General features: G+C 52.5%; 1 protein-coding gene across 1 annotated transcript in view; it reads right to left on the bottom strand.

The window, feature by feature from the left end:
• Positions 1–20,506, bottom strand: part of trio (trio Rho guanine nucleotide exchange factor) — a 31,184-nt gene extending 10,678 nt beyond the window's left edge. Inside the window, exons 1-20 of the mRNA XM_018641077.2 lie at positions 20,419–20,506; positions 18,779–18,850; positions 16,962–17,076; positions 16,668–16,863; positions 15,378–15,579; positions 15,057–15,280; positions 14,768–14,944; positions 14,055–14,245; positions 13,686–13,894; positions 13,213–13,514; positions 12,759–13,089; positions 12,433–12,610; positions 11,186–12,345; positions 10,889–11,063; positions 10,506–10,755; positions 9,953–10,224; positions 9,594–9,795; positions 9,051–9,511; positions 8,825–8,960; positions 1,563–1,620 (exon numbers count right to left, since the gene is read on the bottom strand). Coding sequence (XP_018496593.2) covers positions 1,563–1,620; positions 8,825–8,960; positions 9,051–9,511; positions 9,594–9,795; positions 9,953–10,224; positions 10,506–10,755; positions 10,889–11,063; positions 11,186–12,345; positions 12,433–12,610; positions 12,759–13,089; positions 13,213–13,514; positions 13,686–13,894; positions 14,055–14,245; positions 14,768–14,944; positions 15,057–15,280; positions 15,378–15,579; positions 16,668–16,863; positions 16,962–17,076; positions 18,779–18,850; positions 20,419–20,506 — 4,999 coding nt within the window. The remainder of the gene's footprint in view (positions 1–1,562; positions 1,621–8,824; positions 8,961–9,050; positions 9,512–9,593; positions 9,796–9,952; positions 10,225–10,505; positions 10,756–10,888; positions 11,064–11,185; positions 12,346–12,432; positions 12,611–12,758; positions 13,090–13,212; positions 13,515–13,685; positions 13,895–14,054; positions 14,246–14,767; positions 14,945–15,056; positions 15,281–15,377; positions 15,580–16,667; positions 16,864–16,961; positions 17,077–18,778; positions 18,851–20,418) is intronic.
• Between the last annotated feature and the right edge of the window lie 2,536 nt (positions 20,507–23,042).

The following is a 23,042-nucleotide window of genomic DNA, read 5'->3' as shown; positions in this document are numbered from 1 at the left end:
CCGCCATGGAAACGACTCTAAAATCTGGTCCCACCTGTAATGCAGACTACATCGAATGACTTCGAATGATTCGAGAAGAACCACCACCTCATTCCTTTTTCGATGTGATTGAAGTCCACCGAGAGAAATAAACAGAGAACTGCACGCGAGCGATACAATACTGTATCAACGAATCCGGTCGGCTCAAGCACTCGGATGAAAATTATTAGAACGTCCTTCCGGTACGACCGGTCGAATTCGACCCTCGACCAACTCGATCTCGCGCGCACTTCGTTTGTCAAGTGAATCCGCTCGCGGCCGTCCGAATACGAAGACTTGGACGGAAAGGAGTCTTCGACGGCGCGTGAGAGAAGAGTGGACTTACGCCGGAAAGGGTTAGTTTTCCCGGCAGTCTTGCCAGCTATTGAGTCAGACGGCGGCCTGTCCAGCTTGCTGGCGAGAGAGCTTCGCTCGTGGTCCGGTTCCGAGTACGTCGAGCACGTTCATTCGGTGACTCACGGAGTAGACGTGTCGCAGCCGGCATCGACACCGGGGCTGCCTCTGCCGCCGGTGGGTCGGTCACTTGATTCGACGCCAACGCGAGAGTTTCGGGAAATATCCCGGAAGCCGGTTCGGCGAGCGAAGGGGAGAAGACGGGCAGAAATTCCAGAGCGCTTGTAAAGCTTCTCGCCAACGCCGCGAAATCGGAATGACGGCATAGACGACGACAATCATGCCGATCAACGACAACACTTCGCGATGGACTACATTTTTGGAAAGAGGTCACGTTTTTTTTCTCAACATTCAAGAGCCGTCAGGGCCTTCCGAGATCGATGCGTTCTCCGATTCGGGAATGAAATTCGTTTACGATATCCATAACGATTTTGTGAACGTAAATCGAGCGGGAAGGTATTCTCGGCATCCCGCGTTTCCACTCGACACAACCTTCGTTAGCGAGTGAACGGTATACAACGTGTTGCTTCAGCAGCGTCAGTGGGCACGGTTCGGGCCCCTCCCCATGAGTGCCATCACTCGCTCACCCAGTGACTTGTTGCGCTACTGCCGATCCGCCCCTGGAGCACGTAGAACGCTTGGCGTGCTCTATTTCGACCATGGAGCTGTCGTGCATCGCGGATGCGGCGTTTAACGCTGAGACTTCTGCTCGCCGTCGGGCTGTTCGCAGCTCTATATTTGTAGCCTCAGTCTGCATATGCGCACCGAACGGATTACTACGCATCATAGGCAGACTCACGCGCAACGAGCACACTTTTGTAGCCGCCGGCCCCAGACACGCGGAATCGAAAGCTATTAGAGTCCATCTTCAAAGGAAGTGACCAAACAGCCTAGCGAGCGGGCGGGCAGTCGGTCAGAGATGCTCGCATGCCGAACTTTGCTTCCTTCGTCTATCTATAGCCGGGAAATATTTTCGCAACGAGCAACACGGAGACGAAACACGGCGGACGAATCGACGAGCGACGTTTCGGCCGCTCCGGAGACTCCGAGTTTCTGAGCCGAGACACATCGAGCATGTTTTCATTCACGGTATCACGTTTCACGATTGTGGGTTGTACTCTTTTACTCACCGGGAAAATCGCCGGGTGGGTATTCGCCCGTTGGGGTGACGTCTTCATTCTCTCCACCCTGGAAATCGAAACAGAAGAAAATCATATTAGACACCACAGTTTCTCTTCCATTCACGGTGAATGAAATTCTGGGCCGTCCCGAGGCCGTTACGTGCCGGGCACGCGATCGCCATTCCTTCGACGGGCTGCCCGTAATCCATAATCTCCTCTCCTGCTGCTGCTCGTCTTCTCCTACTACCCCATCCGGAGTGACTCTCAGCTCCCCGTTCCACCGTTCGCCTGCGTGAATAGGTACCAGCCGAGAATCATCGCTGTCGTCCTTGTCGTCGTTGTTGTTGCCATCAGAGTGGTGACCCACCCTCATACGTTCAATGTCATCCGGCGGCTCGTCCACTTTCGAGCAGTGGCCGACTACATTTAGCAAATAGCAAGACCGACCAGCCGACTGTCTGCCTTTGAATCTGACTGCTGAGGCCGCGGTCGAAGCGACTTACTCTCCAGCCCGGCGTCGTCATTTACCCAAGAATTATCTGTGTGAGTGAGTGACTGGGCTAGAAGCGAGCATTTTATGCTCTTCTCCATTCCCGTCCGGGGAACGACGACAGTAAAAACGATAACGATGATGACAGGAAATCAGAGAGTGAAGCAGATCGTGATCGGAAACCCTGGCCAAGTACCTAGGTATTACGTAGACGGCGAGAAGCCGCTCAATTTTCCAGAGAGCGACGAGCCGTCCGAAGTTTCCCATTTCCCATCATAGGCTATCCTCTCAGATCGACAGCGGAGGATCTGGAAAACCTCCAGCCAGCCCCCTTCGCTTCTCTGCTCCGAACATCGGGGAATGTGACGCGCAGCAAAGCCTTCCGCTAAGGAAGGTATTTTGCTGACTCTTCCGACGTCCGAGCTGAGATTTCTAGCAAGAGCAAACTTTGGTATTTTTGTTAAGCTCGGCCGTGATGTAGAAATGCACAAATTCTCTAACGCACTACATTATACAGACGGGCCGACGGCTCTGCTGCTGGATTGAGAAACAACTCTCGGCTCGAGTCCTCCTTCGATGCAGGGAACACGTACCAGAATAAGGGAGATGTCTCCAGAGTGAAAAAAAAGTCAAGCGCAGTTCTACGCTCAAAGACCCCGTGTACTCGTGATGTCCTTTCAGTCAGACAGTCAGAGCTAGCTCGATTGCCGTTATATAAGAATCTCTGCCGACAGGGAGAAGTCGACTCTTCTTGTTCTTTTTCTTGATCTTCCTTCGATGTTCAACCTATGTACAAGGTCTGCCTTCTCTCCGCGCGTTCGTTCACAAAGCCGGGCTCGTAGTAGACCCTGGAAACGCTGTCGTCGTCGCCTGCGCCACCGTTGTCACCAGCAGCGATGCAAGGTCACCATCTCACAAGCGAGCGCAACAGACCGACAGCACGCCGGACAGTCTTAGAGAACAGCCTCTGCATTCTCTTTCATCATCGAAATGCCGACAAGGGCTCGATTGTATAAGGGTTCCGAATAGATTTGAATCGATATCTCGATTCGTGTTACCCTTCAAGCCTTCGGTAGGAAACGAGCCGCCGGAGCTCCGACAAGCGACTTGACTCACTTCGGCCGGACAGCGAACTTCCGCTCCGTGCGACAGTACGTACTTAGAGTTCGAACGTGCTCTTGACGTTCTCGCAACGAAACTCGGTTCCTCGCTGATTCTCGGATGCAGCGCTGTCGACTCGAGTGAGCTCTGCGAGATCGAGTCCGATCGGAATCAGGAGCGCATGTTGCTCGGTGGGTTCCGCGAGGTGCTGACATCATCGCTCCCGACCATTTATAACTCCACGGAGCCCGCGCGGGGCCCTCTAACCCAATAATATCGTTCCACCGCGGTGCTTGAGCACTCCCGTCCTCTTCGTTGAGTTCGCAGTCAAACGCACATTCGTCGATCGTTCAGCCACTGGCTCGAGTGATGAAACTTTCCTAGTGAAGCTAGTTTGATCGCCACCGCGAACCCGGCGCTCCGAACTACCGGAGCAAACCACACAAGCTACGGGGAAACTATTACATGCCACGCAGCGTGTGGCGAACAGCGACGACGTTACTCCGGACACGTATTCCGTATTTTCACTTTACGAGAGGGGCACTTCAAATTCCTAGCAGGCCACGGCCGTCCTTTTTCTACACAAATGTAATAAGCGATGTCTCAGAGATTCTCAAACCGACCCGAGTTTTGAAGGCTGCGAAGATACATGGGCGCTTCTGCCGCTTACTTAGAGGCGCATCTGGGCCAAACACTGTCTGAGACGTTCATTAGGACTTTTTGTTTTTTTTTTGCGTGAAGTTGCCCCCTCTGCTCAATCTGAGGTTCAGTCGCTGCCGGGATCGATCGTCGGCCCGGGGTAAGACTGGAGGGATCGGACGCAAGCTAGAGCCCCGATCTCTCGAGAACAACGGATTTCTTTTTCTGGGATTCTGAGTACGGAGAATGTTCTCGTGCTGATAACGAACACCCGTTTCCTTCCAAACGAAAACTCGGGTTTCGCGAAGGGTTGCGCTGCGATTCCGTCAAACTCCTGAATCATCCGAAGCTATGCATCGAGGTGCTGTCAATGCACTTGGCTAACACGGAGTCTTATTTTTGGCAGCGTCACCAAAGTAAACTGGCAACTTTAAAGCGACGCGACGGTACATCGGCCGCAGGGGATCGGTGTCGTCGCCACGAGTCTTTTGGACCATTTCATACTCCATCGTTCAGACGATAGCCGCATGCAACGGGCAATTTGGCTAAGAAGAGTGGCGCCAGAGCTGTCGTTGGAGCCGCAGGTATCTCAATATTGTTATTATGACTTCCACACGCTGCTTGAACTAGCCGGCAGCCGAGTCCACTTCTTCCGCACGCTGTCCCGCTCGCGCGGCAAAGCCTTCTTCTTCGTTGCCGGCGGCAACTTGAGTTTCGAATCGAATAGCGGGGCGGCGCTCGAGAAAATGCTCTGACCATCGTAACGAAGTTTCTGTTCTCGTTGTCGGCCGAGATCGAGATTTCAGTGAAATTCCTGGCTCCGAAAGAGGAAGGCCCCCGGACAGAGACATCCGATATACGGTCAGACGATATATCAACGAGCGGGTCTCCCGTCCCATCATAGAGGAAGGAACAACCGAATGACTGCGATGCGCCATATACATACATATATACTGGGTCTTTGTTGTTGTTGACGTTGTCCTTATTGATGTCGCTGCCGTCGTTATGAATGCACTAAGCACACGCTATTCTGTCAGTAGCCGAATCATTGAGGCTCGACTCAAGGCTGCGCCGCAATCAGCCAAAGCGTCCCTCTCATCTGGAAGCTATGGCACGCCGAGCACGTGACGCTCGCGGTCTCGGGGCTTTGACCAATGTCTTAGACTTAGACGGCTAGCAACTTCTAAAATTAGAGCTCGTTTGGCAGTCTCATCAGAATCACTGAGCTAACTTCTGGCTAATTCCCGATGGCACGAACTGGGAGTGGTTTTCTCAGATTCATCGCCTCCAATCGCAGCCGAAGCCCGAGGCTCCACCGCTTGAGTCTCCGTTATTGGTAAACTCCGCAGGAATGCCGCACGCGGAGAAATTCGCGTGACCATTTCACTTGTGTGCCAACAGGTTCCGAGCATGTTATGGCCAGTCTGCGCACGTTCCGGAATTAAGGTCTGTGGCGAGCTACGGCGCGGCGGATTCCTCGATCGTGTACGAGTGATCACGATAGTTCGATTTTTCCCTAGAAACCCATCTGAGGGAATACAGCGTCGCGGTCCATTGAGCATCGAGCTGCACCGAGGATCGAGCGCTCTTTCGAGCTCAGCCCGGCTGTCGGGTTGCACGGCTCCTCTCAGAAAAGTCCATCCGTCTGCTCCATCGCCTATATTTGGGCCTATCGATCTGCCAGGCGATCAAGTCGCGGTTTCCTGCAGCGCTGGATCCTGTCTGTTCTGCCTGAACAAAATCCACTCAGAACGATGTATGCAAGCGCATGCAGAACGCATCCCAGCACGGAATGCGAAACTCAGGAGGTCCGGTCGACGGACATTCCGTTGACTTTCGATATCCGAGAGAAACTGCCGCAGTACCGGATCATAAAGAATTTTCCAGGTGGAAGTCGCGCGAAATGAGGCTCGTGGCCCAATGAAGAGGTTCCCCTCCGCCTCGCGCGGATTATTCTCGAACGACGCAAAGTTGACGTCTACCCCTCGTTGTGACCTCGGCAGCTTCCGTATTACGGCGATTAGGTCGGTGGTCGGAGCTCTTGGAGGGGATCACGCGATGCCGCGTGACCCGAGCGAGAACCGGCCAAACCGCCGGACGGGCGGACGTTGCGAGTTCTAGACAGGGGTCGGGACAGAGTCCTAATCCTAATATTAGGCAACGGAGACGGATTCAACGGAACACTGCGTACAATCGAGAGAACCTTTCGGCCTCACATTCGGATCCAATCACAATCGAACCGAGAACCGGAGGGGCGCAACTCATACAGTCAGTTAAAACGGGTAGTGTCGACGCAGCGAACAAGGAAAACAAGAGAGTTCAGACAGGGAACTCGAGCGGCCGGCTGGGGAAAACCATGTGAGAAGCCTTGTCGACTCCGACGTTTTTCTCGCCGACCGCTGTTGTCGGTCTTGTTGTCGTCGTCAAAGTCGACGTAGAACAAGTGCAGTCCGCCCTCATGAGAATATCGTTAGCAGCGGGAGGCTTGCTACCGCACCTAATCATTCAAAGGCTTCTCGGTCTCGTATTTATTTATGTTAACACGAAGCCGACCGCCACCGCCGAGCCGCCGACAGCCAACACCGCCAGCGCCGCTGCGGACTCACAAAGGGCGGGATATGACACAAGTTCCTGTGTTAGACATGACGAACTTACAAAATCACTGGCGAGTCTCTTTTTCTGTGCGACTTTCGCGCAAGGTCGATTATCTCGCTCGAATACTAGAAGGAAGCGCGCTCGTGCTCGACTGAAACTCGATGGCCCCCAGTGCCCACAGGCGACGGAATCTCTGGGATGTTCACCGGCAAGAACATAGAAGAAGAAAAAATTCACAGACGGAGAGCAGCCAGGCTGCAAGGGATTCCCTCTGACCGCGGGCGAGAAGACCCTCGCTCCTTCCAACAAAAGCAATCCGGAAACCTAATCTAGGTAAAAACCCGTCAAGAGCTGACCTGAAGCGAGTGGAATTTGTGGACGCCTTTGAGAACGACGCTGGAGCTCGAGTCCGAAGCAACTTCTCCCCGTGTACTCCGATCAGAACTCAGGCCGGAGTAACTTAAACTTCGAAACCAATTCCTCGGTGCCATTCGCTCCTTGATCGACATCTTCTCAAAGTCTTTCACTCATCACTAAAACACGGACGCTCCTGTCGAAATATCGTCGACCAAGGCACTGTTTTATGTCTCGTTGAAGAAATCCAATCGCAAAGAGAACAAATTCCCGAGCCCTCCGAGAACCGATCGGAGTTGCGAAGCGGGTTGATCGATGAATGGGACACGCTCCAGGACGAGGAACACCGAGCAATTCACGCTGCACAACGTCGATCGAGGCACCCTCGGCCCGGACGAAGCGAATCCCACTCGGCACAAACTCGTCGCTATCTAGCAGGTATTTCACCGAGGCTTGCCCGCCACTGGCCCAAATCGCAGTGGCCAGGCTAGGGCTCGAGGACCTTGGGAGAGGGACGACTTCGGTCGGAAAGGGCTCCGGAGCTAGCTCAGTTCTTAGGCAGGTGCAAACGGCTCGAGCGACAGAGATAAAATTGGGCGGCTGTGAAGTTTGCGGGAGAACAGTAGGCTCGCAGGACATCGAGCGGGCGAGCTCGCTGACGGACGGACAGGCGACCGACCGAACGGACGGACAACGAGTCGGTATCCAGGTCGCAGCAGGAAGAATATTAGGCGCCACTCGCCACAAAAACGTCCTCGCCGAGCCATAATTGTCATCCATTCACCGGGGAGAAGTCTCTTTCCGGCTTGGAGGCAATCAGCAAATCCCACGAGGAGCTCATCATCGCTTTGACGAGTCTACGGAGGAGAGAGTCCATTGTTTGCCGATGACACAATGACACAATGTACACAACCCCTGAACTATGAGAGAGTTTGGGCGTTCCTGGATTCTATCGCCTGCTCTGGATTCCCTGCTGCACCCGTCGGTCGTCGTCGTTCGACGCGCAGCGCCAACAGATCTCGAGAATTAGGAATGACACCTCGGTCGGGTGTGGTTCCTCTTTTCCATTCTGTCGGATTAGCTTCTGTGGCCAGAACCCAGCCGACAGGTTGAGAATTCATCTCCCCGATCGTATGGAAGAAATCGACCGCGGACTTCACGTTGGGGATCATGATGGATCGTTCTGCGAGAGATCGAAAATGAACGAGAGGGGTTCGACCTGAATCAGTGCAAAATAATGTGACCGTCTGGTCGCCATCATCATTCTCGGCCTTCCATAAACAATAATTCTCGACTTTCAGGAGGACGCTCGTGTCTGAGGCTTTCAGTCCTTGCTTGAATCCCTGCGGTCTATCGCTAGTCGTATCAGAACCGTTTTCCTCCGATGCGAGCTCGAAGGCGAGATCTCGGAGCAATCTTCGAGATTCAGGATCCGGTAGATTCTATGGGGATACAGGGATCAGGCAAAAGGGACCGAGCTCATGAAGAAAAAAATGGTGGTCAACAAGATCTCTATGGGGTCGTAGGTTCCTTCGAACGTACACAACGAACTGGCTCTTACGCTATTTATACTGAATATATAAATCTGCTGCCGTACACGGTGATTGGCTATAGAGGACGGACCACCAGTGACACAACGTGATAGCGTTCGCGTATTTAAACGCACGCTGAAGGACGCGGGAAGGTTTCCGGACAGCTCTCCGCTTCACGAATAAATTTCTCGAATTCCAATAAACGCCGATCCAGAGAACTCCCACCAGGTTTCCCCGAGCTTTGGCGCCGTCGTTCTATAACAAGCTTTCGAGCCAAACCGCTCCGAGCCATCAGCTGAGACTCTGGATCAGCTGTTTCACGGAGTCGCCGTCGGCGCAGCAGCTGTCCGTGAAGCCGTCCGAGTGGTGAGCCGAAGGCGAAGAACTACCAGCGAGCCGCGCCATCAAATCCGTCGGGAACCATCAGCGCATGCGCCGGTTAATAAAACGCGGCGTAATTCGAAAGCGTCCTTTTTTATTTCAATACGCGGCCGCTGATGCTGGAAATTCCTGTGGATCGGGAGACTAAGGCTAACACCAAGCAGGCTAGAAAAACTCACCTTCTCGGAGTCGGTATTCGTGTTCTCAGAGCCGAAAGAGTTGATGCTGCCCGTCTCTTCGCGATGAATTCCGGTGTCTAGGTGGGTGAGGTTCGATGAAGGTGTCGATGAGTTCGTGCTCTCCGTCTCCATGTCCCTGCAAATGTTCGGCGCTCCTTCGTAGAGCAGTTCTCCATCCCTCCACAGGAGGACGAGGTGCGCTTTCGATTCGTTTGAAGATTCCCACCTGCTCGACCGATGGGGATGGAACCTCGGTCTCGACGATGCCGCGGTGGCTGTCGCAGTCGCCGCCGCCACGAGTCTCGCCGTGTGCGGATTGAAGATGGCAGAGTTGAAGCAAGTCTCCTGGATGACTTGACGTAATTTTTTCACCCATTGTTGTTTCACTTCCAACGAAGACGCTTTGAGAATGATTCGGTTCTCGTTGACCTGCGGTCCACTCCATACGGCGAACTTGTTCTCGTCTCCTCCCTCGATGTGCTCGGAGATACCGATCTCGGATGTCATCAGTTTGCTCTTGTATTGATAGCGAACCTTATTTTGGCCGTCCTTGATTTCTTTGGCGAAAAGCAGATACAATTCGAATAGGAACACGTGCCGCTCACGACCCTTGCGTATTAGGGCTCGGTGATCGAAAACCACGAAGCCGTCCTGGAGGATAACGTCTCCGAGTTGATCGAAGCTCAGCTGAAAAGGGGAATAGAGGGATGAGTTCTTGATCTGGGACCTGAATCGATGACTTGAACGATCACGATTGATTTCAACTCACGTCGCAGCCTTCGAGTAGGGATAAATGCATCGCGTCGTTTGCTTTCCGTGGGACACTGAGCATGACCTCAAGGCCGTCCTTTATTTCACCTTGTTCGTCACTTTCGCAGCAAGAGAGCAGATCTTTGAGGAGTAATTGATATTTGGTGATCCTCTGAACCGGCTTGATGAGATACGCTTGGAGCGGGTGGGGTATCGAATGTCTGGAAACGCAGGAAAGAAAAAATCTCATCGGCTGCTCATGTAGATACGTCGAATCCTCGGGCTGAATGATGTCCTCAGACCTCCAGCGGAATTTGACGGCTGGCTTCTCCAGCGTCTGCTTCCGCGCCAGAGGTCGACTCTATCATCGACGCTTACCGTTTTTGAACTTCTTCGAAGAAACCGGCTGGGCAATGGATAAGTATCTGGTTCGAATCCGGTTTGTTTTTACAGTACTTCACGTAGATGTCGAATTTCGCTGCCCAAGTCACAAAACAATGTCCCACATCTTCCGGTATCGTCTCGTATTTCTCCAACTCTCTCAGGAATGTTGTGTTGTGGAATTCCCAGATCTCTTCGATGTTTCCGAATAGAATGGCTTCCTTGCCCTTCAAGACTTCAGGCTTTGAGGGATTTGGTTCGCGTGTTTCCTGAAAAATCGAAGCGCAGCTCGAATTAGCTCAAACGCTTGCACTTCGCTGACACTTTCTCAGACTCGGTTGAACTCGAGACATCGGAATTTTCGAGAATATACGCGCAGAATGAGAATTCTCCCCCTCGTTCCGGCTTCCACCGCAAGGAGACGAGGGATGCTCGAATCACGCACTCGAGTTCGAGCCTGGACCCCAGTCCGGACTCGACTGGATTCGGAAAATTCCTATTGTTGGCGTCTGCTCGTCCATTCTTCGGGGAACAGATCGGAATGCCCTACCTTGAGGAAGGTGTCGATGCAGGCTTTCAGGTCCTGCACGTAGGCTCTCTCCGTCTGCAATAGCTCCGCCATGATGAACTCTTTCCGTCGCGCACTTTTCCGCTTTTCTTCGGTGAGTTCTTTCGTGACGGGTTCCGGCTGGGAAAGCTTCGAATCCAAGCTTGAGTCGGAGTTCCGTGAATCCAATGAAAGCCCGGTCTTGTTAGATTCGCCGTCTTCCGGTGTTCCCAAAGCGGATTTGATGTTTTCTCTGCAACGACAGGGTGATCGATCCGTCAGCGATTTTTTCTTCGACAATGGACAGGCAAGCGATGCTAGCTTTAGCGGAGAACTCGAAACTTCGAGAATCGGAGCTCTGCCTTGTAGTCCGCGGCAAGACTCACTTGTACTTGGTCATGCGCGTCGAGAAGTCCTTGTAGCGATGATCGACGGCATTGACCCAGTGTTTGATGGAGCTCGCGTGGGGATGACCTCTCTCGACCAAGTTGTCGGCAAGATGAAGTAGCTTGCGGACGTTTTCCTCAGTTCCGCGAGCGTTCTTCGTGAACTCGTTGTGTTCTGTGGGCGTAGACCATCCGATTTTTTCAGAAGTCACGTAAACGATAAAACGGTTATTGAAATTACGGTAGGACAATTCTAGTCCTTCTGTTTGCTTCTACCGAGACAACCGCTGTACAAACCTTGTAGGAGCTTCTCGAAATCTGTGGAGCCCTTGCGCGAGTTGAGATACTCTTCGCCGGTTTCCTGTATCCAGCTGATGGCCTGGATGGAGCTCCTTTCGAATTTACAAAATTGATGGCATTGCTCTATTTTCTTCTTCCGAGCACCCCAGTGCTCCAAGACATTGTTCTCTTGCTTCATCAATTGATCCATCAGAGCCTTGACTTTTGTCTCGGGAGTTGGAGAGTTCGCCATGTGTCCATAGTACTGTTGGCATCTGGCGGCGTACTTTAGGAAAGTTTCGGCGTTTCGGCGAGCCATGGTGCAGGCCTTGAGAAAGTTTTCTTTTCTTTCCTGGTGCTTGGCGAGGAGGTGACAGAGATAGATATCTTTATCCTGAGACGCGTCCTTCGCTCCCAAGCAGAAATCCTCGTCCCGCTTGTACTCTCTCTCCAGCGTATCCAACACCGAACAAACGTGTTCGGCCGTCTTGAAGAAGCGGTGCGACGCGTTCACCATGCGATGACGGTCCTCGGCGTGACCCATCATCGCATGCCATCTCGCGTCGACCTTCTCGGCGATCGCTTGCACCTTGTCGGCCTGGGGGTCCGGACCCGCTCCGGCCTGACTGGCGGCCTTGAGCAGCTGTTCCGCCCGCTGCCCGATGTGTACGGCGCTGGCGTGGGTGTTCTCGATAGCGTGCGTGAACTGCTCGTGCTGACTGGCGAGCTGCTCGGCCTCTTTCAGCGACGTCGGTATCTGGAACGTGGCAACTAACATCGATTCCCCCTGGTGGATCCAGGTGAGCACCTGCTGGGAATCCCGCTCTAATGCGGCTACTTGAACAGCCATCTCTAGACGGGACTTGCGATTCTCAGCCACGTCTTCGAGTCCCATTCTACGCTCGTGCAGGAAAGACAGGAGCGACTGCAATCGCTGTCGAGCATCAGACTGGGTATCGGCCGCAACTACGACACCCGAAGATTCAAGTAGGGCGGACAATTCCTGGCCCCGCTGAATCACCTGATAGGTAGTTTGCGTTATATGCTGCACGCTGTCCGCGTGCATCTGCGACAGCTGCTCAGCTCTCTCTAGAACACTACTGGTCTCGGCGTGTTTGAGATCTTCAGACCACACTTCCATTTGAGATGTCAGGTGAGACGCATCCCTTTCGAATAACCTGCGCAGAGATCGATTTTTTTTTCTTTAGAGAGGAGAAAACGTTAAAAAAAAATTCTCTCGATGAGTCGATGAGCCTTTGACTCACCTCAACTGTAGACAGACGTCCAACTTGAGCTTGCGAGCCGCCCACAATTCCTCCATTTCAGCTCTGGTTCTCTGCAACTTTTCCAGGGTCGTTTCGGCTGCCGTGAACGATCCCGTAGAGTCATTTTCCGATGTCATTCCGAGGTTCCGCAGCTCCTCGACGAGGGCTTCGCCTTCCTCTGTGGAAATCAGTCGCAATTGAGAATTTCCATTCGGCTCCAGAGAATCGGGAGGGGAATAATAATTCGCTTTGACCAGAAGGATATGCGGAACTGGACTCAAACATAAATCGAGGCACCCCATGTGGCAAAGCCGGTACCTACTGACCTATCGTGGAGTGCACGGCTTCGAGGGTAGTGTCCCGGTGCTGGGTGAACTGGGCCAGGAGCGCCTCGGCGGCTTCGACCGTATCGGCAACCTTGTCGCTCTCGAGGTCCGGCCTCAGTTCTTCAAACCACCCCTGAAGCTCCTTGTCGTGCGTGAAGAAAATTACGGCGAGTTGCAGCAGGTGCCGCCGCTGCTCCACGCGTTGCGCGAATGACTCGATTTGTTGTTGCAGTTCTCTCGCTACAGAGTAGATTTCGGTTTCGTTGCATTCGCCTGTCTGAGCCAACTCCTCCGCTGCCGACAGCAGCTTCTCTGCGTTCGTGTACGTATTCTGAAACAATTCAAAGCGGAATCATGACGAGTTCTGACTCGGACCCGGGAATGCTTGAGGGTCCTCGATTCTGCTCCGAGCGACGGCAACGGCAGGAAAGCGTAATCGAAGATTTTGACCCACCTGCGCCACATTCTCAAAGTGTTCATGGGACTTCTGAAGAGCTCTGGCGCGAGCGAGGTTCCGGCCGGTACCTGGGTTCTTCCTGAGGAACACCTCACCGTGTTTCTCGAGCCAGTCCAGGACCTGCCGGACGTCCTCCTGGAACAGCCGTAGGGCCAGTCTTTGGTGCAGTTTGAGCTTTTTCGAGTGCCAAGCGCTCTCCAGCTGACGGTGCTGGGCGAGGATCTCGTGGATTACGCTGAGAACGTGTTTGGCGCCCTCTGTGTAATCGGCTTTACCTTTGCCGCCCTCCTTCGAGTTCTCTGCAATGTGAACGACGTCTGAGTCGCTCGTCCTGCTGCCTCCAAGCTTCTCGGAGAATTTCATCAGGGGAATATCGATGAGTGACGTCACTACTTTCGAACCGGCGCGTGGTTTTCTCACTCAGTACTGCCGGATGTTTCCCCATCAATTGTTTTCGAAAGCTGTCTTACCGGAGCTGTCTGGCGGGTGGCAGACTTGCACTAAATGGTTTAGCTGATAAAGCAGTCTTTTCGAAGCCGAGTGAACTTCGGTATAGCTTTGGCACATGGAATCAAAGACATCTTGATGCTCATGAATTTGTCGTTCGAGCTCCGCCACTTCCCGTGGAATCTGCTGAACGCCGTTGGCCGCTTTCCATATCGGAACATTTGTCAAATATCTGCAACGAGAACCCTGCTGAGAATTCTTTCCTCGAGGTCGAGGGAACGAGGCAAACAATCTCGAGGTGTGACCGGAAACAAGCGTGGTCTCGAAGATCGTCATCACATCGCGCCCGGGAAGTGATCGGAAACTCAGCTTCTCGCTGAGAATTAACTTACGCCTGGGCCTTTTGGTGGAACACGACGCTCAATGCGAGTACAGCAGTCCGCTGCTCAAGCCAGGACGCGAACTCTTTCCAAGCTCGGTCCAGCATTGACGCGACCTGCTGGACTGGTCCTGTCGCGTAATGTCCGGACTCTATAAGCCGGTTACCAGAGACGATAACCCGATGAATGTTTTCGTAAACGTTCTGAAAGTCAGAATAGACCAGTTTTAATAAAGCATTGAAAGTATGCCCCTATTCCGAACGGATTCGAGGACCGGATGCGGAGATGTCAGAGCATTGAGTTCGGTTTGGGGAATTCCTGCATGTCCTCTCGCTGCTCCGATTTTCCTCAAAAGGGGAAGAACGGTCATCGAGAAACCCATTGTCGACTCTCGGAAAGGACAACCTGACGGTGGAGAAGGCCCCGATGGACTTCGAGGATTTCCGGGGAGGTCCGGCGGTGTTTGACCGACACCATTGAAAAGCTTCACAAGTACATATCCAGGCCGAGGATCAAAACAAGCGACAAATCAATCAGGGGACGGACACCTGTAGGCCCATCCATCGTTGCAACGCCCCAAATCGGGGCTTCGAGGTCATCGGATCGAGAAAAGCTGTCGTGATCCGATCAATATTCGATATATACGAAACCAAAGGATCGCGTCCTCCCCCGATGGGAAAGCCTATATAGGTGGGTTAGGAATCAGGATCATCGTGGGAACTCACCCTCGAGGACACGGTGAAATGTTGATGTTCTTCCTGCAAGGCTTCGGCATCTTGTATAGAATGTCCGATGTCCATGTAACCCACGAGGAACAAATCACGATTATGACCTATCCAATCAAGCATTTTCTGTGCGTCGGCTTGGTACACCAAGAGTTGTAAACACTGTTCGAGTTGCACCTGCGGGAATCGATTGAGTTATCGTCCAGCTTAAAAACCCAGTGCTCCCCTGATTCCTCGGAAAGTAGAAGTCGAAGTCGATTCGCACCACTCGAACCAGACCGGCACCCACCTTTCTAACATGCCACAACTGAAGTATCTGCTGTTGTGTAACTCGGACTGTCTCGAGCATTCGAGTTATCTGCGGACCCATTTGCGCGAGATCTGGGTTCGTATCGCCTAGCGAACATATCACCTGTTTGCCTTCGTGTCTGACCTCTTCGACAGGAACTTGAAGAATTTTCTTTTTCGCCGTCATGTGTTCGTCCATCAACTGTTTGGCGCGTTCGACATCGTCTGAGGGACGGAAAAACGGTGTGAGCGACAGAGCGACTTTTCGTCCTCCAGATATTCCAGGAAGGCTGGAAATCCGCAAATCAGTACGCGAGCTCACCGGCGAAATTTTTCTTGACGAGTTCCTGCTTCCAGCTTTCGAGTCGTGTCAGAATGTCTTGCATTTTCCATAGGAAGCCTTCGAGCGCCATCCGGAGTTCGCACCATTGGATATTGTCGTAGGAAAGTACTCCTCCTAGGTCGGGCGTCAATTGCGAATGGTCTATGATACGAGGCAAGTATTCGGCGGAGATCATCATCGTCTACGGAAGGAAGGAAACACTAGGGGAGTCGTTCTCGATCGGAGACCCTTGCCAGATCTCGGGCTCATTTCACAATGCTATTCGCAAATAATCGTACGCAATGGAGTCCGTGGACCAATACCGCGAACAGCATCGTCAACACAGGCTATTCTGTCCCGGCTTATGTCGACACCGGAACGACTTTTCCGATAATCAAGTATCTCGATGAAATTCCGTGGAGCTCCCTATAGGATGTCTCCGTCTCCCCGTCCCGTCGGTACCCGACCGATCGATATTAATTTTGTTCGCTGAGATTTTGTGGCTCCCCACTGAGGATGATGTCGTTCGAGGCGCCGGCTGTGCGATTCTGATAGCTTGCACCGGGAGTTTATGAGGGAGTGATTTTACGACACGAGATAAGACGGAAACGGGGTTACCGAACGGTAGACTCGGCTTGGAAGAGGGAGGAAAACAAGATAGCGCGAGAGACGAGGCGCAACGCATCACACCCAAGTCCGCCTAGCGGAGCACGGTGGGATTTACTCTTGAAGATGCACGGCTGGACGCATTTCCGTCGTAGACGACGGGAGGCCGCCGCCAGAAATATTGACGAATCCTCACAAGTATTGCTCAAACCCTTGCAATTTTGTTTGTACACACAATCGGGAAAAGGGGGCGCTTCGAAAAACATCCGAGGGGAATATTTTTTTTCCTCCGCTCCCGATCCGGTAAATCAGAATATTCGAGCAGATTCCTCGCCCTCGGGAATTTCCGTGCAGAGGAGAATCTTTTTCAGGCACAAGTAATCCGAATCAATGCACTTTACAGCTGAATTCCTTTATATCACGAATTGCTTGATTGGAAATTCCAGAACAAAGGAGCCCGATCCGGGTCAGTACAAAATCGCCGCTCTCAGCTAAATCGCACTTCGTTTCTGTGATTTTCCCCTCCGCGAGAGGTCCTCATTACTCGCATGGCAGAGAGCACTGACGTCAGCGAATCGATGTCGAAGCTGACTGGATAGTATGTGCAAGAAGACGCGCCGGAGCGACTATGAATACGGGGAGCTTCCCCGCTTTGTTCAGCGGACCGCGGAGCAGAACACTCACCTCAAAAGCGTATTTCGAGCTACCGAGAGATGCTTTTTGCTTTTGCCAGAAATTGTCTGGTTTGAGGATGTACACCGTGCGCACCTTCGCTGGGAAAGACTCTTGCAACACCTTGAGAACAGGCTTCACTCCTGCCCACGTCTGCTGGCCTCGCATGTCTACGATTATAGTGAAGCCGCAAACTCGCGACTCCTCGCTGTGAATGAGATTCGGGAGCGTTATTCGATGATGGTCGGTAGCTAATCGATGACTTAACATAAATTAACTCGGACGTCTCCGTGGTGGCATCCGAACCTGGGAATTCCAGAGAAGTACACAAGTACTTTGGTGATGTCTTCTGGACTGAATCGTTCGAGTTTGCTCCCCGACTGGAAGGTGACGATGGGGCCTCCATGGCGATCGCGACCTCCTGCAATACGAAAGAAACTCATTTTCAAAGTGTTTCCCGCTCCAATACATCTTTATTGATTGAAGCCGCCCCCCTCCTTCATTGATTCCCGAACTCTATCGTCCATGGTCGAAATGATCGAGGGGACGGCATCTTGGTGGCTGCCTGATAATCGGTTGAGCGCCGCGGGTCTAGACGAATTCCGTCCACGGATGGAACGAAAAATCCCCTGTTCGAACTCCATCTTTCTTTCACTCGCCGCAGTCTTAGGTGGGAACTATATTTAGCCTGAACCTGCACGTACCTCAAATAAACCACAGCTACCCGCAGCGGAGCCTGGACTCCGACCCGGCCGATCCCGCGGTTTCTTTCTGACTTATTCCAGCAAATTAGCCCTGACGATGGAACTCCGGGGATCTCAAGCAGTAGATGATCTCGCATCGCTCCAAGCCGGAATTCGCGAAGCAGCCGTAGAGCCACACGTCCCCCACGAGGGCGACGTTCGGAAACGTCCCAATCAACGGATACAATCACGCCCAGGGAACAGTATGCTCACGGTGGTCCGATCTTGGTATGACTTCTCCAATGGAGGTTATTGTTGAGCTTGCTATGAGCAAGGACCACATATCCTCCGAGACTGGCCGAGCATTGCTCTGGGACCTCTCTTTGAAATCTGAGGGGGTGCCAACATCTCGGGAGCTCAGAGGAGCCTTCTAAGGTCTAGAGTCTAGACTCTGGAGTCTAGAAGGACATTCTTGAGGTGGCTGATGCGCACTTAGTCGATTACGGACCCCATGGAGCCCGATCCCAAAAATCAGTCGGGTTCGGAATGATGTTGGAGGTCTGGGGGTTGTATGTGTTAGAAGCGACGGCCTTCGACGTGGGCAGCAATGTAGAGGCGCAACCTCAAATCGTCGTATGGCGTGGACAACTCTTATTTCGCAACAGCCAGAAATTGATGAAGTCAGCCTTTCTGTTTCTGCTCGGCTAGAAGCGGGCTCGGGTCGCTTACTGCTCGTCTGTCGCTTATTTGTACGATGATAATACTGGAGAAAACAGACATCAGTATGTACCAGAAGCTGGAGCACTCGTGCTCCGATTTCCCAAACGAATCGTTCGCTCTGTTTGGTGGAGGAATGTGCGACATTGACACGTCGCGCCGTTTCTCGAGAAACATAACTATTCCTCGACTCGCGAACGACTTTTAGATTCGATCGATTTTTTCCATATAACCGGAATGCGGAGAGCCCATCTCTAGGTCGCTAGCCGAAGTTATATCTGCAGTTCCCGGTCAGACACGATGCTCGACGACGGCGGACGTCGCGATGCTGCCCGTCGATGGATAGCCCAATCGACGTTTGTCGAGGAGCTCGAAGGATGCAGGGGTAGATTTCCCCCTCTAAGCCCAAGCGTCAGCTAGAGATTTTTCCGATAGGTAATCCTCAAGATATGCCCTCGATCGATGTTTGGCTCCAGGCCTAAACGGGGTTTTCTTTTATGCCGAATCAGTCCCATGGGTGTATCTTGAGAGCTCAATAACCTTATCGGGAGCAGGAGTTCGGCTTGCCTGCTTCCCGATCAAGATGCTCGACTCCATGATCCTTCGATTGACCAGCTCTCGAGCGCGGATACAAGAAGCACGAATGAAAATGGGAAAAATGCAATCGGACCCCTGGAGGACGCAGAGAAAGTAGGTGTTCCGACAATCTATTCTAATACGAACCTGAGAGGATGGCGAAACGTTCCTGGAGCAACGGGAGTATCTCCCGCGCCTGAAGGCCCTCCATTCGACTTTCTGCAATTAAAAAAAAAAAGGTAATGTTAAGCATGTGCGCAGCACACCTCCTTCCGCTGCGTTAGCGAAGAACAGCTTCTACCTCGGTAGAACCCGAGCCTCGGATCTTGAGTATACTCATGAGCTCGCGTGCGGCCGCGTGCCTCGACCCAAGACGGGATCCGCGCAGACAAAAGCTTAGCGCCACGCTGTTTCATTTGGCGATTGGCTTTCCAGGCGACGCAGATATTCTACTTGACCGATTGGGAATACAGCGAGGGACAGAGAATCATCCCCTCGCGATGGGTGACATAGGGACAAATGTTCCCCGCGAATGTGTTTTCCGTCTCTCCTGAAAGAGCTTATGGAGCTCCTCCAAATTTCTCCCCAATAAAATGTCAGCGCTCGCCAACACCTGGCGAACGAGTCGTCGCCTTCTCCATCTGGGGCTCGGTGCTGACCAATAGAATGAGCCGAGCGCTTCCATACCGTCGCTCTCCCGAGCGGTTCGTTTCACGCATTCGTCACTAAAGATGGTCTCACGATTGGGCTCGCCGCGTCCAGCTCGGCTCTGACGTAAGCGATTCAGAGATTTGATCGTCGCCGTCGATTTCTTGTGACGCATAGCGCGGAACTCTATTGCATGCCTCAACGGCACAGGGAGCCGGAGAGAAAGACCCGTTGAAAATTCTCCCGAAGCAAAATCCTCTTCGGGAGGGGGGGACCTCTCAAACCTCCGTTTCACACATAGGAGGGAGGCTCAGAGAGGGTATCAGCTATCTATCCGCTTGGATCGTATAGGGCCCGAAATTTCGTTGAATCCCTCCAGGTTTCACATCATCGATGTTCGATCTTGTTGTCTTCCCCAACCATCTTCTATAAAGAATACGGTGGAAACCGGGAGCCACGGTGGAAAGTCGCGAAGAGACCATTATGCTGTGATGGAGCGTCGAACGACCGATTCGCCGAACACGTCGTCCCCGAACAAGGATCCCTGACCAGACGACTGAGTTTCTCGAGTTTTATCCAGCGGAACGGCGATTGTGGATCGCCCGGACTGTACAACGCTGACCCAATATGTTAAAGCTTTTCATTGTGTTTTCTCTCCTTTTCTGCTCCGAAGAAGCCGAAAACAATGAGAATGCAAATATAGCCGACAATTACTCGGTGACCATTCTGAACAGTACGGGCACACACACATCGGACACTGGGTTTACGCGCGTTTCGGGAAGCCGCAGGACACAGGACTGGTTTACGAATACCTACACATTGAGCTGGAAATATTTGGTCTGTGAGTGCAAGTGTCGAATTCGACCTGGATTGAATTTAACTGAATAGCACGGAGACCGCTTCAAGCTAAGAGCTCAACAGCCGATTGAGCCAACAATCAACATACAAATGATCAGATCAAAAACTTTCCCTTTTGCATCGGTCTAGAAATTTCCTTGCTTCTCGGAGGATCGTCGCTGTCTCCAAGATCGTAATCGATGCCACTCACTCAGAAGTCTCCAAACAATATACGCGGATTACGGGATGTGTTCAGAGACATTGTCATCGATCTTCGCTCGACAGCGTGTCACTAGGTTTACCTCCGAACGCTCCAAGCCACCACAGAACTTTGTGTAGTGCCTCGATTTCTCGCCAACGGCATTCTGCGACCGCAGGAATCCACGTCATGTTGACAATCACTTTTGCTGTCCCGATCCACTCTACAACCACACGGCATTTATTCTTAGGACTTCGCGAATCTGGAGCTCCGGATGTTCGGAGAACGCACTCCGCCGATCCGAAGACTTGACCCGGTAGAAGCAGCGTATTCACGAAACAGTTTCTGTCATGATGACTCCGATCGATTCCGGTGCATGCATCACCACTCAGATCCTCGAGGTGTGAGGTGGAACGTTTGTTGGATCTTGCATTCAGCGAAACACGACAACCGACGAAGGATTCAGCTCCGATAGGAGAAGGAAGCGCAGGAAGAGAGCTTATCAGCTGAATACACTGGCCGAGGAACAAGAGCGAGGGTCGCCGGATCGGATACCGTTCGTCGGCGTCAAGCTTCGTCGCCGGGGAAAATGTTGTCGCTTCGAAATAATCAGAATAAGAACGCCTCGAGACATGTTATGTCTAACGGAAAATCGCTCCCTGCGGTATCAGTCATTCACGGTTTTCGGCACGTAACTTCAGCGAGATAACAGAGAAGCGGGAAGTAAACGAGCCGACGGAGAGAGTGAGTTGCGTAATCTTCTCCGCGCAGAAAAAATACTCCTTGCTTCACTTATATGTAGTTGATTCCTCGCTCCGGTGGACCCCGGGTGGAGGTGAGCCTCGACCTCCCTCTCTCGCGATGAGCCGACTGCCGGACAAATGTCGCTTTCCCGCGATTACACCGACCTAATATGAATTTACTCGGAGAGCCGCGTGGAATCATTGACAACCCCTGGGGCATCTTATTAGAGAGTCAGAATTAGAGACGAGCCCTCGACTCCGCAACGGCTGTCCACTTCTTGACGAGCCACTAGATGAGCAGCGGAGTGGATTACAGGGGTTCTTGTGCAGCAGAGGACGTCGAAGAGGTCTTATTCCGGTGAAGGAACACGAGCAAACTATAACGGAATGACGAATATGTTGGCCCTCCGAGATCGAGACCCCTGTCTACCGAATGTTTCCTTCGTCCTTCGAACAACAAAGCACCATCTAAATATTCAAGAGACAGCTCGGGGCAATTTTCGCGGGCCTCCACCATTCGGAACGCAGTCGGCACATCGCGGAGCGAATATGTGTTCGGAGATCGCCCATCTCTTTTCCTGACTGCATGCCTCGCCGAGAAGACACCTCGGTGAACGACATCTGAAGACGTTCTGTCCGACTCTTGCGCTCGAATGAACAGGGCGCCGGAAGGAAGGGCAAGTAGGAGACTCGAAGACAAAAATAAAAATTCAACGGGACTTCTCGAGGGAGATTTGTTCATCACGGCCTGATAGTTCTATTTGGAACTTGAGTGTAAGAACCTACTTCCTTAATGCCCACGTTGACCCCATGGGTATGATAGAGCAAAAAGGACTGCTCCCTAGTGCACGGCAGAAGGGGATCGAGACCCGCTAGAAAGCCTTGGTCATGGCTGCCGCAGGCTCTCCAAGCCAAGGGGGAGGGTTCCCGCGGCTTCCAAAGCTATTGGCGACACCTCCGCAGAGTTTTCTGACCGGGAACCAAACACATAGAGCTAAGGTCGGCGGAAGAGACATTCGAGCAAAGTTTTTGATATTCCAGCGACCGGTCACCTTCATCCGCCAACTGATGCGGAAACTCCAGACAATCGAGGCACAGAAAACCATTCGACTGGACTGTCATTCCCACTTCGTACGAAAAGTGACTGGAATATCCCTTCCGGCTCCTCAGGTTGTCCCGTGTCGGTTTGAATTCGATGCGGCGACGCTTGACCAAGAAAGAGACAGATTCAGCGCTTCAATGGCAGTCCAGCGCCAACCGAGCGTCAATGATCTGTTGATGACACAGTAGGGTTTTCTGAGAACCGAAGACCGGCTCGTGGCTTGCACTGGAGCTCCGCATCGGTGTCTTTCGGGGTTGTTTTTGAGCGGGGCAGAAAATTCCCGGATCCGTGAAAATTGGGCTCGCGAAACAGCAGGCTATCTCTGCGTGACAAATAGAGTTTTTGCTCGCCGAAACAATTTGGAGTGCCTTCTCCGATCCCTCTCAGATGAGCGACAGAACGAAAACCGCGACAGATCGAATTGAAATGCGGAGCCGAATGGTATGGAACGCGTCAGTGGATAAGAGCTCCACGCAGAATGTCATCCTGGGGCTTCGAAAAGCACTCACCGGGCTTAGAGATCGTAGCCTTGTGTTGTTATTGATGTTTCTCTTATTCCCGAAAGCACCATTGCTCCATGACGTCTGGCATCGCGCTCCCAGCAATCTCGATGTTCCACAATGTTAGTGTACACTCACATTCTCACTGAATTTGAGGTGGTCACAATTTCACTTCTCTCATTTTCACTCTCGCATGTTCATTCGATACTACTCTGCAAGTAGTCCCCTCTCAAGAAGAGGAGCTCCCGGTCGCCATTTTGTTTTTGGGCTCAGAGAGAAGCGGAAGCACAGAAGCTTACCTCCCTTGGCGCGCTGGGGACGCCGCCGTGAGAGCTTGCAACTTAAGTCAACTTAGGGCGCGGTTGCACGCGGAGGAGAGTGA

This window comes from Galendromus occidentalis, unplaced genomic scaffold (genome assembly GCF_000255335.2).
Source record: "Galendromus occidentalis unplaced genomic scaffold, Mocc_1.1 scf7180000077523, whole genome shotgun sequence".
Taxonomy (NCBI): domain Eukaryota; kingdom Metazoa; phylum Arthropoda; class Arachnida; order Mesostigmata; family Phytoseiidae; genus Galendromus; species Galendromus occidentalis.
This window is presented reverse-complemented; position numbering and strand designations above follow the sequence as displayed.